Source organism: Taurulus bubalis (genome assembly GCF_910589615.1).
Source record: "Taurulus bubalis genome assembly, chromosome: 14".
Lineage (NCBI taxonomy): Eukaryota > Metazoa > Chordata > Actinopteri > Perciformes > Cottidae > Taurulus > Taurulus bubalis.
In genome coordinates this window covers 15,122,467-15,142,917 of record NC_136602.1, presented here as the reverse complement: position 1 = coordinate 15,142,917, position 20,451 = coordinate 15,122,467, and the positions used below count along the sequence as shown (strand labels likewise).

The 20,451-nt window shown below is 38.5% G+C and overlaps 1 protein-coding gene across 1 annotated transcript in view; it reads right to left on the bottom strand.

The window, feature by feature from the left end:
• Positions 1-20,244, bottom strand: part of adgrb3 (adhesion G protein-coupled receptor B3) — a gene marked incomplete at its 5' end in the record, with an annotated part of 106,751 nt that extends 86,507 nt beyond the window's left edge. Inside the window, one exon of the mRNA XM_079229592.1 lies at positions 19,491-20,244. Coding sequence (XP_079085718.1) covers positions 19,491-20,244 — 754 coding nt within the window. The remainder of the gene's footprint in view (positions 1-19,490) is intronic.
• Positions 20,245-20,451: the final 207 nt, after the last annotated feature.

The window sequence follows — 20,451 nt, the reverse complement described above, 5'->3', positions numbered from 1 at the left end:
GGGTGTTTACTCTGTCGAAGCCAACACTGACGTTATCTGATGGGTGGCTTTTCTTTCTTTTTTTGCCACACCAAGGTCTTGAATAATTAAATGACATCAGCGGGCTCCTCTTTTTGTTAAAGAGAGGCGGTATTCTGACAGTCCTGTTTGACAGGCTGTGCCCTACTGCGGGACGTGAGGGGCGTCCTAAACAAAGCCTCGGCTTCGGCGTTAGAAGCAGGGAGACACTGTCTAGACCAAATACCTCTTTCACACTAAGTTCAGCAATGCTGTTCCGTCCTGAAAAGCAGACTTCCTCAGAAATCTCATTGCTTTAGATTCATCTGTCTGGCCGGCGCTGATGGCTTCAGTCCATCTGGGAATTCAGTCAGGCTCGGAGTTACACACCTGACATGCTGCAAGAATGGACACGAACCAACACTCCATCTGAGATCAAATTTTTTTTTTTTTTACCGTTAATGTCCAAAAATGCTGCGAGGCCAATAAATCAATGTTTTTTCAGACAAACACAAGATGAAATTGATGGAGGGCGTTTGTAGGACAGGCGCAAATAAAGTACTGGCCAAACATCCGAATATGCTTTGCCCTCAAGGACAAAAAAATATTGTCTGCCATGATTTTCTCTGTCAACAAGTGTGTATATGCAGTGTTGATTTACACCCATATAAAGTAAACCACATAACCACATGGTTAGGAAATAGGAAGTTCACCAAAAAGGACAAAGAGAAAAACACATTCCAATCATGGCGGTGAGACAAGAACACACAATTAGTCACACAACGCAATCATAACTCAGAGAAAGAATTCTGAAGCCACTTTGGCAAATCAGAGTCAGTTACTAACTGTAAAACAAATCTGTGATTATGCATATTCTTGTTTGATTGCATTATTTTATCCGTGGCTGTCCCACTAATTCAATGTAAGAAATGAACCACTGAAATTGTAATTAACCAGTCAGCTAACTAACTTCAAATCAGTTGCTTCTTTTAATACGTTTCTGAGTTTCCTCCCCAGCCAGTAACGTTGTTGTATAAATACTACGTTTCAATCCACTACTTGCGCCAGCTGACTGCGGTGTCTATCTCGATGTGATGTTCATGTGTTTGTGTGTTCAACTGTATCACCCCTTCGATAAGGATCCACAGAGTAAGATCCACACTTCCACGTGTTCTGTTTGTCAAAATAACTTCTGGCTCAATATCTGAATCGTCGAATACATTTGCAAGTGGTTCGCTGAGCTCAGCGAGACCCTGCGGAACATTTGTGATGTAATTCAATCACAGTATTACCTCAGCAAGTGCAAGTGATAGGGAGGCGGGTATGGAGAAAATATGACACACGAAGGCTGTAGTGGCCTATAAGTTTTCTCATTGCATTTGTTTAGACTCAATATACAAATATTTTACATGAACTGATTTTTAAATATCTGACTGAATGTTCCAATCACTATCAGATCACCATTGCAGTGTTTGGCCGGGCCAACACATATTTTTATCTGAATGAAAGACTGCTTACTTATGTGACACGTTACTAAGACCATTGTCTTCATTATAGTTCTATACAAATCCGAAACATGTCATCTTGATCTTGTCTATTCTACACAATATTGAGTCTTTTACTATTTGGGACTGTGTGGACATGTATGCATGCCTTCACCTGTATGTATGTGTGCAATACATGATATACTGCACTGGGACCATCTTCTTTATCTAACATGTATAGGGCTGTCAGAACAACGTGTATCTTACGTCTTAGTCTGTTTAGTCTATAAAATACGAGAATATAGTCAGACTTCAATTAACTTGTTTTGTTCAACCAACAATCCAAAATTCAAAGATCTTCAATAGCCAATTATCTCAAATTTGAGAATATGAAACGGGACAAATTACTTCAATGAATAATCAACCATCTAAATTGTCAATTGATTTTCTGTTGATTAAATGATAAATTAATTGATGAATCATTTAGCAGCGAGATACACATTGTACTATACTAAACATTACAATTGTGCACTAGAAAGTGATCTTAAATCTCCTGAAAACCTGGTTCAAAGTCTAGAGTATTTCTCTAAATCATTACATATTAACAACTAAACAGGTGACAATAAATGTTACAATGAGGAAACCACCCAAACAACTGTTGTCCTAATTAATTCAAATATAATTAGCACGGTCTGTAATAATACCTCTTCTCTCCGCCGCCCACTTCTAACTTCTAAAATAGTACAGACATAAAACTTTCATGCAAAATAACAAAACATCTCATGGACCACAGAAGCTGGTAAGAAGCTGGTTGAGGAAATAGCTTTTCTGGGCCGTTTAAATATGCTATTGATTGAACTCTTGCATTTCGTCTTCACCAGCAGTGGTGCTGTGGGAACATGTCCACCAATGTTCTATAACTCATTAATTAATATCCACTCTTTACTGCTGTGCCAGCAACATATGTCAGAGCTAATATGGCTCGAAGAAAGACACTTCCCATCAGCAATCTGTAAGATGTGCACATTATACAATTGCATTACAGACTGGAGGAGAATGTAATGGCAAACGAAGGGTGAAATTCACCTTATGGACTAAACAGTAAGGCCACATGGATGCAGACTTACCATATTAGGGTCACGCGAACGTGGATACTTTGGAACATGCTAAACATGATAAGCGCTGACATTAAGATGAGCAATCTCTGCATCCGCCCACTGACCCCGACCTCGAAGGCTTATTGCAACGCCTCAGTCTGCTCAGAACACGAATAATGAAAGTCACCGTCTTCAGCTACTACTTTTCATTTGGCTCTCGGGTCAAAGATAGCAGGCAGCACTGACCTTTAAGAGGTTGATTACACTTTACACAAGTGAAAAGCTAAGGTGAAGTCTGTAATTTCCAAAGTGAGAGTGAAAGACAAAAGGCAACACAATAAGCCTCTGTGTTAGTATGGAAATATATTCAGGCCTTATCTCTTATCTGGAGCCAGTAGGAAAAAAATGTCAACGCTGCATCGCTTGACACCGACAAAGAACAATGTTTACAAAATCCTTTGATTTTTTTTCTTTTTCTCCCTGCCATTCAGTATGCGTGTGTTCACTCTGCCAAATGGCAAAGTATTTATTCCTTCACTCTCACTGCTAATTCTCTTCTTTCACCCCCTTCCTCTAATTGTCACCTCACATCAGAGAAGAAAGCTGTAATTATTGCACTTCAGTAACTGTTGAGACAACATCACAACAGTCAGGCTTTGGACACCGCTGAGCTGATGGTTCGGCAAGATGGTCTGAGGAGCAGAGCTCTTTAACTGGAGGATCTCAAATGGGAGCGTCAGATCGCTGCTGCGTGAGAGCACTGGAGGGCATAGATATCTTCAAATAAATGTGCCCATAGAATAGTAAACCCTCAGAGCGGTTCCAGGTGTTGGGGCCTAAAGTAACCTGAAGTGCCTCAATCATTGCTTAGTAGCCCTGCAGCAGCACTAACTGTAATGTCACCTTTGTTGGGGGCTTATGTTTATACAAGCTTTAAACTTTAAAAGGCACTCTGTTGTAAAAATGGGCCTTTTGTTTGTTATGCAAGTTTCCAACAGTAAAATAACACTTAAAGACAATAGTATTTTAGTTTGAAAGGTTAAAACAAGTTGTAAAGAAAATGCCAATTATCTGTTCCTAGCAATTAGTCATGATTCATGCCGAGAGTGTTTTATTATGATTCATTTTACATTTTCAGAAGTAAAGCAGTTTATCCTTAGGTTGTGTTTAACAGCATGCTTTAATCAGCATTGGTGAATAAGTTGCTAATGCTAATCGTTCCCTAATTATGATGCATCAAATAAATGATGGAACTAATCCCTTTGGTTGCTCATGCAAATAAAGACTTGGCTAATATTGGGAGTTTTGCTGCATATATTAAACAGGCTCAAAGAGAAAGTTAAAAATCTCTGCCCGCCATTATTAACGCTACTACTAATGTGCATGTGCAACTGGCAAGTACAAACAACCCTCAATCTTTGTCTCAATCACATTTAACAAATTATATAAAATAAAGTTTATTTTTTTAAGGGGGATTTTGAATTGAAGCTTTGGAGTTTTATCTTGAAGAAAAGTTAATTTGTACTGTGTGCTCAGCTTGATTTGTCATGTACTGAGGCAAAATGACTAAATCCAGCAGTATGATATTTGTCAGGCTCTGGCTTGGGCAAAAAGAGGTTTTACGTTTTTATTGTCATACATCTATGCATCTACTACTTCCCTTTGTGGAAAGGCTGTTCTTATAAAAAGCCGTCTGCAAAGTCAATTTACATTTCATTTCAACAGGTTTTGACATAACTGCAGGGTCACCTTTACTGTTCATTATAGAGGGAGCATTTGCTTTATTAAGAGAGTGCTGGTGTGTGTATAGAAACTGTGGCTCCTTCAGTTTGAATGATGATTAAAGAGACTGTGGTACGCCATCGCTGTCTCTGAATGCATGATCCATTTGCAGCAATGGTTTCCATGGATACCGGCATTCTTAAAGACATTTGCACACACGCAAAAATTAGGAATATTGTTTTTTTACATCTATTATTAATTTAACCCTTAAATGTGCCCTACCAATAAAACATGCGTAGAATAAATCCTCAGTCATGACAAGGACTTTTTATTATATATTTCACCTTTGTAAAGTTCAGTAATTATAATTTTTTAGATCGAATAAACTTTCCTTCTTTGCTACTGCAAAAAACAATCTGCTATCAATGCAAAAACAAGACATTAATAAACCAGCGTGATTTAACTGTTCATATTACCCCTGCACTATGGCTTGATATCCGTTGTGCTCCAGCATTTGAAATAGAACAGCATCAAATATAGATGCTTCAATTAATACATTTATAAATGTAAAAAATGTGGTACATTATTTATTTTATCAACTGCATCAAATACTTTTTTTTGTTGCTTTAATTGAAGAAATCTTTAAACTATTTGGGCAGATTTTTCATACTTGGCACAGTGCAAAAAGGATTTTTTTGAGAGTGAGATAGTGACCACGCCAACTGAGGCTCAAGGAAGACCAATGACCTCGATCCATCAACGCTGCATTGATCTATTTTAGAGAAAGCATGGGCCCTTGAACAAGGAATACTGATGTTGCAAAATATGCTTGATGAAGGTTAGAAAACAAAAGATTATATAACAGATAAATAATTAGATAAAGGATTAGAGAGCAAATGAAGCGATGAATAAAAGCAAGAATAATGAGAACTGATAAAGAAATTACTTGAGTGCTTTTCTAGACTAGACATTTAACATACAATTATTATATTTGTTTAGAAAAAGAAAGAAAGAAAAATATATATTTTTGCCCAATGATCCCAGACTTACTGGCATCAAATCGTTAATACATATACTGTACATTTTGACTGGATTTTGATTTATATTTAAAGGAGGATATATTATAAACATATTCAGGTTCAAACTTGTATTTTGGGTTACTACTCGAACATGTTTACATGCTTTAATGTTGAACAAAAATATTTTTTTCTCATACTCTCTGACTGTAAAAGCTCAGTCTGCTCTGATGATGGCAGTTCTCAATATTCTAATGCGATGGTTCTCAATTTGGGGGTCCCGACCTGCAGGGGATGGTTGTGAGAAAATGTTTTAATTAAATAGAAAATATGAAATAACATATTTTAGACACCAACTGGATTTTTCTGGGCTGTTGCGATTTGAAAAGGTTTGGACCAACTGAGCCTGCATTTGGACCAAATCAAAATGGCTTGTTGGCAGTTTTGTGATGCTCAGAGTAATGAAATGAAAGTTAAAGACATGTTCATTAATAGTGACAAACAAGCCTCAGAAGCTGGGTAAAAATCACAGGGTGATTATTTGCTACAACATCACTTCAGTGCTATTTGCTTTGAATGCATTAGCTTTATTTAATACACATGCAAAGCAGCTGTGTACATGACCTCGTTTCATAGATGTACCTTTCAAAGAGACAAAATCAAAGGATTGTAAAACTGCTTCACACATAGAAATTGTCTATTAATGTTTCCCTGGGAAACAAAGGTGTCTTTGAATTCACCAAATCAAAGACTAAACAGGTTACAGAAGTGAACACGGCATTTATAGCGCGGACATATTTGATTTACATCATACTGAGAAGAATTTAAGATAATGTAAAATGTAAACCAACATTATGCTTTGATATTGTTAAGACAATCAAATGGAGGCCAGATCAACAATTACCAAATTAACGATCACAAAAAGAGATGTTAAATCCCTATGAGCACCTAGACTGCTAAATGCTCATTCTGTGGACTTACTTTCTTAAAGTACAGCAGCAGACTAGTCATGACTACGTCTAGCTAACAGTTAATGTCACATCCTGATCATGTATTGCTGCTGAAATACAATGCAATGATCAGTCAATGAATTATACTATGGAGTAGAATGTTTCTAACATTGATAATTAATGTTAGTTAATTCTTCATCCCTTCAAATGCTGTATTTGCATTTGTACATATTCAATTTACATGGATTTACATTTTGAAATATACTGGGATTTGACTAAAACCAACCTTGCCTAACACCATACGTTTTCCCCGAAGTTTACATAAAATGAATGACATTTGCAGAACATTTGCTACTACCGCTGCTCCTTATATGTCAGCTTTGCGAGATGTCATACTTGAATTTAAAATAACCAGAAAGTGCAAAGATTACATGGCACATGGTTACTAAGGCCACAGCAGGCCTGCAGTTTCCAGTAATGAACACATTGCCTCACACCGAGGGAGGTGGGAGGAAGGAACGCCGATACCGACTCACTATGCTTGGTTGACCTCTTGCATAATCCAATCATAGGTTGATATACTGTATTATAAGACTATGGTAACAGATGAACTCAGCCATGGGAGCTTCAATCCAGAGTGTTAAAGGGCAAGATCATCACGACTAGACTCAGGTTTACAAGGTGATTTATGTATGTGTGTTTCTATTTGCAGCTTTCATACTAGAACAATACAGGCCTTCCACATTTTTTATGATGTATAACTTTACACAAAGAGGAAAATCACTGTTTTATCATGGTTTTTCAAGAGGTCACACCTGCCCCTCACAGTGATGTCACAATGTACTGAACACACCCTGAGAACAGATTTACATCGTTTCTGCAAGTCACGAACCAAAAGGCAAAACAATGGATTTCTAGCTGGGGTTCTGTTACTATTTAAGAATGAAATAGCAGCAGGTAGAAATTGTCTGTGATTTATATTTGAAGACTTGAGATTACACAGAAACTTGTGCTGTTGTCGTCTTTCTGACAAGTAAGTAGGTGATCTCAGATGACAAGAGAGGGGCGTGCTTTCTCACACTCATCTGCATATTTGCTTTTATTTTTCAAATAGACTGTTTTCTAGACAAACACTAGAATTACAAACCATAATGTCAGAGGATAAAACATCCCGACTGCTTTCACTGGAGGCTCTACTGAAAGAGAGCAGGTCGAGGAAGTTTAGTCTAGCTCTGGTGATACAGTATTGATTTAGTAATCCAAAGCCATCTCCCAAGTGCTTCTGATTTATCTGTCACATTTCATTATGGCTTCTGTGCTCCGAAGCTCTTTCTCTTTAATACAATACTGCAGAGAGCATCTAACCATCTGATATGCCTTCTGCATTGGCTGAATGGATAAGACTCCCTGCAGCAGACTTTCACTAATTTGGTGGAGTGTGATTTGGTCATCTTACTGTGCTTAGAGATCTCCTACTGATGCTGCCGTTTAGAATTCAAGGATGTCGGAAGTAAATTAACTATTAAGGATTGGTTGAAGGAACAGGAAGTTTATAGCCATATTTGGCAATTAAATCCTCTACAATTTGACAGAAATAGGGGTTCTTCATGAGTGGTTGCTGCTAAATTAATGCTGGAAAACAAAGAGAAAATCTCTGAGAAAATGAAAAGCATGTGTTGCTTGTTCAGGGAGTGAACATTGGCAATGGTTATTGAGACTTTCTTATAACAGAGCAAAGCATGACATTTACCCTTAACCATAATGGCAGTCTTTTCCCATCCTTAACCAAATAGTTTTAATTGCCAAAACTCAACCACACTTCAACCGCTTTTGTCCTAGATGAAATATTATGAATATATGATTAGTGGATGGATTGCCATGGAACTCGGTACGGACATTTTTGGTTGATATATGTGAGAAATTATCAGATAGATTGTTGTTAAATTTGCTACAGATATTCTTGGCGAACATAGGATATATTTGTGAAAACCTTTGTGATTCCCCTCACTTTAAATCTAGCACCATTATCAGGTTAAAATATGAATATGCCCAATACTTTGGTTAATCCTGTGATGGTATTTCCACCAGCCTCAGCTGGGGTTTTTAAGGGATAATTGGCAAATGTTAGCATGCTCCGCTATAGATGGTGGCCTGGTTCATATTGCCTGCTTAACATCAGCATGTTTCCATTGCCTCTTTTAGCATGCTGACGTTAACATTTCAAGTACCGCTGCTAGCAAGACTGTGGACTCCCATGAGCACATTCTTTCCTTAATTAAGGACTTTTACTTGCCTAAACATGACCAAACCTTAACCAATGGGATCCCCCATCCCATCATGCTATTGGTTGGCCTTAAAAAACGTCTATATAGATGAGATAGTATGCATCTCCAGCAATAGAACAGGCAGTGGATGAAAGCCATTAGACAGACAATATCCAGACAGCTAGAAAATCACATTTGTGTCTTCCATCCAATTTCAGAACTAGCTGTTCACACTGCTGTCAGTGATTAATTGGGAATTGTATGTTCAGGCATCGTTAAACCATCTGCGCTGGTTGCTATATTTAGGGCTGAGAAGATGTGTTGGTGGAAGACCAGAGTCAGACCAACATGCAGCAAGCCAGATGAAGAATCGAGATAAACCGTCTCTTTCGTTATGCCATAGCAATATCTAGTTGAGGTGCAAAACCCAGACAACATCGCTAACAGACAAGTTTAAGATGTGCAGAACGTTGGCAGGCTAACCATGCTCTGAATGTGACATCCGTGTTGGCTGCTGGTTGCCAGTGGTGTAAAGGACAGTTTGAAATCTGACTTGAACAGGCACACTTTAACACACAACATATATATACATTATTCTTATATCTGGTCAATGTGGTTGAAATATGATTTATAAATAAAGGTCCCACGTGGTACGACTTGATGGAATAGTCTGACTCCAACCCGGATATGCCAGATATCATTGAGAAGAGAGAACAACATCCATCCTCAAATGTTCTATTATTTACCGGTATATCCTTTTCAGACAAATTAAATTAATAACAGCACAAAACAAATATAATTGATTCCACTGTTTTACCAATTATTAAAATACTACCTGTCATCAGTATTGCATGTCACACTTTATCATTTTTGTCTGTGAAATGGACAGAGAGCGGTAGACAAGCTGACAATCTGGCGCAAGAGTGTAGCAGAGTGATAATTTCTGAATCTCATTCTGTTACATAACCCTTCTCCTAACAGGGAGAGAAGCTGCATACCCACAATGCCCCATGGAAAGATTCACAAAATGTCAGCTGTTAGATAGTGATTGCCATTACTGAAAAATCCCCCCATGCATCTGTAAAGCATTAGTTCTTCCCTTCCTTCAAAAGTATGCATTGATATGTTTATACCTTAATACAAAACCACAATAAAAGAGCATCAAAACTATTCTTCCCTTGTTTTGCAATAAGCATTTGTTTTATTTATTGAATGTATTGATAACTATGTTTTTTTTTGCATACAGCAAAACATTGTTTTGTCATTCCAAAATAGTTGTTGAAAACTGTTGCATCCATCTGACTTAGTTAGAATGACTTGTTTGTCCCTGAGTCCATCCATCCATCCATTATCAGCCGCTTATCCGGGGTCGGGTCGCGGTGGCAGCAGGTTCAGCAGGCCGACCCAGGCTTCCCTCTCACCCGCAACACTTTCTAGCTCATTCTGGGGGATCCCGAGGCGTTCCAAGGCCAGCCGGGAGATATAATCCCTCCAGCGTGTCCTCGGTCTTCCCCGGGGTCTCCTACCAGTTGGACGTGCCTGGAAAACCTCTAATGGGAGGCGTCCAGGAGGCATCCTGACTGACTGTCCCTGAGTAAATTATCTTATTTTTGGTGCTTTATTTACTATTTTACATCTAAATGATTTTGTAATTTTGTGTTTGGTCGTTTCTGCATGCCTGTGTGTGTGCGTGCAATTCTAGTTTGTCTTTCTTCTCCATTCTCTTTGGAGTTTCCTATAAGCCAAAACTAAAAGAAACTGCCAATGGTAATTTGGATTTTCATGATACTGTCAAATCAGTCTGGACTCCCTTATTTCTAGCGTGAGGAGAGGGTCTTTTGGACTATCTGGGATTTAAGGAAAGCATGCAAATGAGTGGTATTCAACTTTAAATCATGCCCTTATTAATATAACTGCATTCCACAGTAAATGCTTCAAAAAGCAGTTGTCAGCACTTACGGTTTAATGTTATATTTATAAATCTACGACTTCAGTATTTGTAGCTTCCTTCTATGGTATCAGTTATTGATTAATTATATAATGAAAAATACCTCTGTCTTCTTAAATCCCTGGTGAACGTTTACATATTGCACGGTGCGGTCATGTGACACTGATTATATAATTGTGTATGCTGCCCTAGAACATAGTTTACTATGTAGGTTTAAAGGCAGCATCCATTACAGCTACACAAAGACACTTGCCATACAGGGACTGCCAGGGAGAGCAGCTACACTAGCCTCTTGAGAAACATTTTTGCCTCCACTTTACCACATAGACAGTGACTTTGAGTGACAGACTCATTTACCCGATTTTGTGGGTGGATGTTTATGCAAATGCCTCTCCTCTGTGGGTTGAAATAGCCATCCAGTGACAGGCCAAAACTAACTGGGTTGAAATGCAGTAACATGCAACTGAGAGGCTGAAGGCAGTGCATAATTCACATTAACATCTCTGGCAATGCACACCCAGGGCTTTATCAAATGTACCACATTAAGCCAGCCCACACAAAAGTTAAAATATGATTTTTTTTAGCCTATTTAAAAATAAATGATAAGAAATGTTCAAGACATCTGACAGTGTTCATCCACCCTAGAAGCTTCAAAAATGTGCCCTTGCTTTACAAGTGTAAAGCAATTGCTGTATCAGACTTATGAATGTTTTCTTAGAAAGATGAATAGAGCGGTTGCTCAGGCCCACTCTGAATGATTCTGCTTTCTAAATGAATTTGTCACATGAGACTCTCTATTGTAATTGTTCAATTTTGTTTTTACAATGAACTGAATTGCTCATTTCAGCTATGAAGCAAATATACCAAACCTTTATTTCACACTCAGTTCTAGTTGGAAACCAGTCCATGGTGTTCCCCCTTTTTCCCTGAATGAGACTGCAGGAATAATTCCCTTTTTTTGTATGGCAGGAAATCAGAAATGATGGTTACTACTGAATTATGCATATGACGGCAGTGAACACATCTAATTTGTATAATAAGAACATGAGACACTCTTCTTCATCTACAGAGACTCATTACTTGTTGTTTGCATTCATATAGAAGCCTTTTTGAAGTCAAAGGAAACACGAGCACAACCCAAGCTGCTCCTTTGATTTATCAGGTCCACTTATCTTTAACTCATACATTTCAAAATAGAGACAGGATGCTAAGATGTCAAAGCCAGACATGCGATTATAAATGGAAATGTGTCACGATAAGTATGCATTGCTGTTGTGGAGATGAAACAGCACCGGAGCATACTGTATAGAGTCGTTGACAAAGAGCGGCGTCAGCCATGCACACTCTACAAGAAAATAGATGCAGCACCACGACGCTACATGATGAGACGCAGACTTAGGTCTCTGCAGTGGAAACACATGGTCTTTAAGATAAAGTGATTTATGGAAGACTTATTCATTGAAAATGATTTATGACACAACACAGTCGTTTGGATTGCCATCATCGCACAAGGCTACATGCTATGTGTAAATATCGATTTTTTTTTAAAAGAGGATGATAATTATGTTAATTAATAGATGGATAAATACAACAAATTAAGAAGATAAGATGCTGACTTACTTTAATTGTTCCTTATCTGTAATGTCAGACCTTCAAACAGTGTAACGAACCAGTCTCAGCTCAACACAGTCTACAATGCAGCAGTGGTTTAAATTAGTTGGGTTGTGTTATTTGTATATAATGGAGAAAGAAAACTGAAAGAGTTGTATAAGAGCTTGAGCGGTAAACAGGCGACTCTGTGTCATTTCACAGAGTAGCTGTGGGAGCTGGTGCAGCGTAGATGTGGAGGCACACAAATCTACCACTGTTTGGAATTCTTAACAACCTGAATACATTCAGGTGGAATACGCACACTAATAAATCAGAAATGCACATTTCCTCATTGCTTATGTAGGACTATAGCTGTGACGCGCTACAGTTTTGAGGACAAGAGGTGTGGCTGCCTCACATCAGAGACTTAGATACTTAATTATGTAACCCATTACTCTGATTACGATTCCTGATGTAATATGACGTTATTATGGGAGAGAACTGCTACTCACACATTTTATTACAATTGCACCCTATTTATTGTCGGCCGTAACGTTAACAAGGTTCGGCTTGTCACCTCCATGACACTACACAAGTGATAGAGATGGGCTCTGGGTTGAGACACTAAATTAAGAAATGTAGGTTTGAGCCTTTCTGGGCAATTTACAGGTACTTTGCTCTGATATGTAATTGTTAGTGTCAGAATGTATTTGATCAAGTTCTGTGATTAAAGGTGCGGTTGATGGGATTGGGAGCATTAATGTACCGGATGTAGACTGTGGATGTAAACCTGCCATTGGCTGTGCATTTCTGCTATCTGTGCGGAAAGAGATATATCTATTTTGAAGGGTCACCGTTGCTGCATCCTTAATGCAGCGATTGTGATTGGTTTAAAGAAATACAAACAAGTCAGAGCATCTTTTCCCTTGTACAAGAATGATAATGTGTGGAGCCAGACTTTTCTCTAGTGCTGACGCAGCGCTGTGGAGATAGCTCTGTCTATGGGAGATCAGTCAGGGATGAGCTGTCTGCTGTGTGTGTCGCTATACAAATGAAAAGTGTCATCCTAACTCTTGAGCTTGGGGCAATAACAGAAAAGATGACCTATGGATTCTATCATTTGAGGGACATTTTAACTTATAATATATTCATGTAGTCATTTTTTGTAGCCAACAATAATCTTACTGTGTAATGCTTTCTTGATGTCTGAAAACCATAAATCATCTCCACACTTTTTTAAATTGTATTTCAGGTTTTCTTCCAGGCATCCTTAGAGCAGTTCAGCTGTGGCAGCACAAGATTTTAATTTACTCTGAAGGCAGTTTGCATTACACAGTCTGGGTATAGTGGAGAGTTATCACTCTGACTTTCAATTGTGGTGCTGCTGAAACACAGCCTCCAGACAAAGATCACAAATCCATGTCAAATGAACCACAACGTTCACAGCTGATCTGCATCCACCCCAGAGCCAGATTATCATTCAGGCCGGTCCTACAATTAACATCAGATGTACAGTAGCTCGAGTTAGAATTAAGGAACATATCAAAATAGGCAGGATTGATGATTATTGATAATAACCAGAACTAGAACTGAAATGTATTCTTTACAACTGAAATTAAACAAAATACCAAGATTGTTGTTTTCAGTTTTAGGCCAGGCGACAACTTCCTGTTCTGAAAAGTAAAGTTTATGCAGAAGCATCTTAAACTTGCATTATTTCTAGTCGCCACCAGGGGGCAACTCCTCTGGTTGCAAAAAGGAATCTGAATGTAAAGAAATCCATGAGAAAATGACCCTTCTTCACATTTGATTTATTAGCTTAGTAATACACATTGTAAATATGAGTATATGGTCTTGTTTGCTAGTTCCACGTCCTCTTTAATACAGCATGATATAAACAGCATACAGCGTTCGGTTGTGGTTTAGCTCCAAAAAAAGATGACAACCAAAATACTGAACTTGAGGCTTCAAAAAGGCAGTCCACAAACCCTTGGTGGCATCACGGTGAATACATCCACTTCTTACATGTTTTAGTCATTTGTCCATTGTTAAACTGTACATTATATTATTGGCTATTTAAGTCAGACAACATCCATAAAATACCTCCCAATGTGTTGCTTAACTGGGATTGGTACACAGAATAAGATAACATAACACCACCCTATTTTTCTGACTGAGCCCAAAACTAATTAAAATTCAGCAGATACTTTTATTGTTGATGTTGGACTCTAATCATGTTATAATAATAATAATAATAATAATTTTGGAAAATAGGTTTCCAAGGCCTTTAATGAAGCAATTATGAGAAAGTGATTTTTGCTATTATACATAACTGTACAACTACTTGTTTGTATTTAATCCTTTGACTGCAAAATTAAAACAATGCCAAGCCTCATGTGGCTCTATATTTGATTGTATCATAAAGTTGTAATGGTTAAGAAAACGTAGTTCCAAAGAGCCCATTTTCATCCATCTGTGACAGTGTGAGTGATTTAAGCAGAACTTTAAACAGGGCAACAGTTTTTGTGGTTTTATATTGCAGTGTAAAATGACTTGTCACCTCAGAGCCTCATGAATTTTTATAGTTTATAGAGTTTATACATGTATGTTTTTGAGCCATGCACAGAAAATAACTGCTAACTCACTTCCAGACTCCATTATATTTTCCAAAGAATCACAGTCTTGCAGATCGTGGTGTAATGTTTGACCTAATTTTAGCAAGCTTCTGTATATATCACAAAACTGACTGGAATCGACCGAAAGCTGTGTAATTGGTTACAGTATAAAACGTAATCATTCCACACTCTTCACTGTCCTCTCTTCTTTTTATTTAAAGGCAACACATACATATGCAGTTAAGACAATGTCTGGCCCTCGTGCTTGTTGCTTTGACCTTTCATTCATTAGAAACTTTCTTTAGCATTTCCATCTCAACACAGCTGTCTCGGGAGGTTGAACACAGAAGAATGAATACAGAAGACATAGCTTCAAAACCAGAGAGAAAATTGTATATCTTGAACCCAAGAGCAGAAGTTGAGAACACTATTAACAGTAGGCTAAAAGGTGAAATCATCTAGCCCAGGGGGAATCGGGACATGAGATATCAAGATATGTACTATAACTAAAGACAATTAATGGATGTCTAAGATTAAACTGATTCTGTGCTGTTGAGCTGAGCCTTCTCCTTCACTGAATTGGAACTAAAATGGCCTCCAAGTGTACTGAACAATGGGGGTGAGCATAATGCAGTGTGACTACTGAGTGACTTGACTGAGATCCAAAGTGAATAAAAGGCCTCACTATGTGAGGCAGCTAGGCTGAGCTGCTGCAGTGCTCAGGACTTTGGCGGGTGACAGTGCATTAGAACGCTTCACACACATTTTATTTGCCAATAAAATCGTATTGCCATTTTCCACATGGCACATGCTCTGTGTCATGTGCATGTGATGATCAAATAAGCATCTGCAACTGCACAAATATGCATCCGCATTTAGTCTTGTAGTGGGTATGTTAGATAATAAGAAAACCTTTGGTATTTGCCGTAATGACATGTTAAATTGCTTTCCCTCTTGAGTTTAGTGGTGGTTGACTTGAATTACCCTTGTCAAATAACATTTATTTTTATTTGACAAGCATAAGAGTCAAATCAGTTTTCAAGAGGGAGCCATTTTTAAACCAAGCAGAGGATCGGGACTCAAATCTGTGAAGTCATAGTCATTTATAACCTACTTCTTGTACTAACAATGAGTTTAGAGGCCCACTTTGCCGACTCATAAAATATGTATTTGAATTTTTTACACACATATGAGATTCAGTTCTTTGTAGCGTAATCGGGTTTGAAAGAGAATTATGAACTTTTATCTCCGGAAAGCATCTACCTGTCGGGGGGGGGGGGGGGGGGGGGGGGGTTACATGAGCTGAAATATCTGACAGAATCTAAATAATGTTTTATAATAAAAGTTCCATCCAAGATTCCATTTTAAAATAATTTGTAGAATAGGCATTTCACTGACACTATTCTAGGGAACAGAAAGGTGTGCTGTTGTTAAAGGCTTACCAGTAAATACCTTAGAGGATATGTAACAAAGCACATTTCTCTCATACAATGAGACTCCTTGACCCTGATCCTTGAAAACTGGCAAGTTCCAAATAAACCAAACAAAGACGGAGACAAAGACTTAGCCAAGGGCAGAGTAGTATGCTGAGCCACAAAACAAGACAATGCCTCATGGTGTTGTTTATTTCCCGGAGCCAAGTGCAATGTGTCGATGATTTGAATGGTGCTTTGTGAATCAAGAATTTTAAGCTCCCATACATGTAAACACCAGCATCTGCACAGGATTGGACAAAGAAGGGCAGATATCTGGGGGTGAACTCTTAAATATCTGGTGGTAGTTTCTATCTGACAACTGAATGCTTCTTGATTCGTCTTTTCAAAATGCATGCACTCAGGATTTTTTTATTAAACAAGAGCATCCACGGCATGTCACCAGGGTAACAAAGAGCTAATTAGAGGAGAGGAAAAATAGATTCATGTAAAAGTTTTGATTTTATGTCTATTTCATGTCTATTTCTGAATCAAGTCACAACTTCCAAAAATCCATAATTTAAAATGATAAAATCATCAATGAACTGTTATCTTTCAGTCGGCCCAAATAAACCCTGTTTGTTTTCTTAGAGCTCCTTTCACATAACATTTAGTAAAATTCTTCAGAAATGATTATTAGAATCAGAAGATTGATAAAACATTTATCTTCTGACATTTTGGAATTTGGGAACAATTCAGAGACTATGTCTTTAAAATGCTAAAGCTGGAAGAAATTTTCATTCAGTTTTTCATCTAGAATTGATTTTGAATCAGAAATCGGGTCCCCCAAGATTGGAAATCGTGAGATACTAAATGATTCTCCCCTTTAGAGCTGACACAGACAGTCACTCTTTGGCCGGCTGAGAGTCCTTAGACCGCTTGACTTCTACGTGTGGGATGTTGGAGGAAACCCACACAAATACAGAACACAAAGGGAAAAAAAGAACAAAGATTTAAATCTGTCTTGCTGCGAGTGCCACTGCACCACTGTGCTTTTATTCATGAAATGGGAGAATGGGATACAAATATAACTGCATAAATGAGTCATCCGAGTAGTACATTTGTTTAGGATTTCCTTGTGTCACTGTGGTTTTCAAAATGTCACAATATCAAGGACTGAGGTCTGTCCTTTTGTCTGCATAATCACCTTAAATAGTAAGAGCTTTAACCTTTAAAATGTTGTTATCCTCAGTGTGTGAAACACTGGAGGGGCATTTCAATGGCACGGCTGGAGTATACAGCCTCCAGTCCTGCTTTTCTTTGATGTGCTCTGAAGCCGTCCTCTACCAGGAACTGAGAAGATCAAAGACAGGCGATTTTATCAAATGGAGCCCTTGTCGACTGTTTGTAATGCTTTATTCTTCATCAGGAACACCCACTCTGTCACCGTGATGCCACGGGAGACACAGTGCTCTTTTAAACCCAGTGGTGATCTCCCTGTTATCCAGATGAAAACGGATTTATTCAAACCTCCCATCAACCGACTCTATAAATAGAAGCTTGTGTAAAATCTTCTGAGAGGGGAAAAAAAAATAAGCTGTGCTCTTAAGCCGTTATTAACATGCTGATAGAAACATGTCAAATGTTATTTTGGAGCAGAGAATTTTCTGTGGAAATAAGCATAACGCTTCCTCGTAAATTGTAACGTGAACATGAGATTCGCTAAATTATGAAATTATCTACCAGAAGCACACAGCTGAGTCATACTTTGTGATGTTACTTGACTGCAGGGTGAGTTGTAATGGTAGATTGAATCAGAAACGGTATGCATTATTGCTTAAGGGCTCTAGTGAAAAGGGCGGGGGAACGATACTCCAAATGAGTTCATCCTCCGACTTGAAGGAGGCTAGCCACTTAATAAATCATGTGGAAATTTTCAAGAGTAACTCTTATAAAAGCATTAAAAGCACCTTAGGTGTAGTGGCATCTATGTATAGTATTTCTGTATGAGTGTGTTTCAAACCCGGCCTAAAAATGTGATGTAGCAGTCAGCAGGAGTCCACCAAACAGCTGAACTACTGCAATCCGATGTTCACCTGTTCTTCTTGATTAGAAAACTGCCACCTGTTCTCCAGGGTGCTGTTGTAGCAACTGTTATTTAAGTGCCACAAGGGAGATGGCTCCATAACATTCCTGCTATCATTACCCCCCCTCCCCGAAAAAAAATCCAAAGGTTGCCTCATTATTTTTGGCTGAGTGTGCTGTGATGAATGCCCCTCCTTTATGTCTCACGGTAAACGCACCTCACCTCTGAAGTATGCAGCGTATTCCTCTGGGGGTTTTCTCTGCTCTCTGTTAAAATGCAAGCAGCTATGTATCAAGAAGGGCTCCCTTTCTAATTCAAGAGGCTACACAATTGCATTAACTACAAAAACTCCCTACCCCGTGTCACTAATGAACAGAATCATTATGACCTCATCATTACCATTTACTATTGACTGTTCATTGGGCTGTCTACTTGTGAATGTGTGTGTATGTATAGGAGTACAATGAATGCACTTGTGCACATGTGTGAACTGATACCACTGATAAGGCCATTTTTTTCTGGAAGCTCTCGACTAGATGTTAACTATTGCTCAATTCAAACATACAGGGAAAACATGGTCCATTGCTCTATGGCAACACAGGACGAGTAGCATCCCTATGAACATGCTAAAACCCTTTTATTCAATACATTTTTTTTATTATGAAAATGTATTGTTAAATTATTAAAAAATATATACAGTTTAATTGTAAGTTGCTACAGATGTGACTTAGCACTAAACTCCTGAAACATATACATGAGTTTGAAATATTGCATTGCATGAGCAATGTGATCCAAGCTGACGCTGCTGCATCCGACGTTCCAGGTGACGTATATGCCAATAAAAACCGTAGGATGCGGTCATTGGTCTTTGTAAGGATGACAACTGACATAAATGTATAACACAAAAAAAGTCTTTGGATTTGCAGCCATTTTAACTCTGCTGATGTGTAGGAGAAAAAAATTGCCATTTTAAATTCACAGCATTTTGAATTCAATCCAACCAAAAGAAAGACCCCTTGTAGGTGGTTTGGTTTGTGCTGCTGTGGTCATTACTACACCCAACTCCTCTGGCAGCTTTGTTCTTGAAGTCGACATATTTCTGAGCCAACTGCAGTCTATATATATATATATATATATCTATGTGTGCTCTTTGTTTCATTGGCCATCACACTTCAAACATGCAATAAGGGCAGAGAAGGGAGTGATTGACGTGCACGTTTGACATGATTACTATCGTATCTAAGCATACAGTAGTCCATTAAGTCTACATCTATTTCAGCATTAAGGAGAAAGATAAGAGGATACTCACCTTCTTTCGGAGGCCGTTTCACTTCTGAACTCAGATTGCAAACCTGCCCGGCTTGTAGTTGGGGTGACAAGCAACCCTCTGTTTGCGGGTTTAAAGGTAAAACCACGTTGTTGAGCATCAGCATGCTCTCTGACTCTCCGCCGCCTAAATGCTGAGGACATGTGCATTTTGTGTACACGATCCCACATGTCTCCACTGTCCCTTTCTCTAACTTCAGGCAGTTTTCCAGCCACGTACATAGCACTTGACACCCAAACTGGCTGGGGCTCGCCTTATTCAACACCAAAAACTCCACATTAGACTTCTCCTCCTCATCCAGCTTCTGCGGCGTCAATCCGTTGTAATCATAGGGGAAAACTCTCCGTAGTTGAACGAAATTCTTGTCATACAGCAAAAAAAGATAAATATTCTTTGAATCGCACAGGTACACTATAGACTCATTGACTTTAAGCAACTCGTTGATCTTTTCGTGTGAGTAATGATCAAACTGATAAGCAAGTAAAGAATATTCGGAGCAGCTCAAGTCTCGCTTGTATAGTTTCAGGTAGATGCTGTATTTGGTAGGGTCTGGGTTCTCCAGCGTCCACGTACAGTTTGTATAGTTCTTAGGAAACATTTCAGTCACCGAATATGATCCATAAATGACCCCCTTGACCAGAGTGGAACACCAATAATCTTGGGCACCAGTTAATCCAAACATAACCAGAAGATAGGTGGAAAATATATAAATCAACAGGTTTCGAACAGCCTTCATCCTATGTCATTTGGCCTGCAAGGAAAGATGAAGAGAGTCAGGGATTTTAAAGCAGAGGACAAGCACAGTAATCATACTTGATAGAGAGCATCTATCAAGACCGATTGATGTTTTTCACACATTTCTTATCACAGCCTGCCATGGAGATGGGGGGAAAAAGGCCACATTAACCTCAGAACATGTCTTTTGCGTCTCCATCCTGCCTCA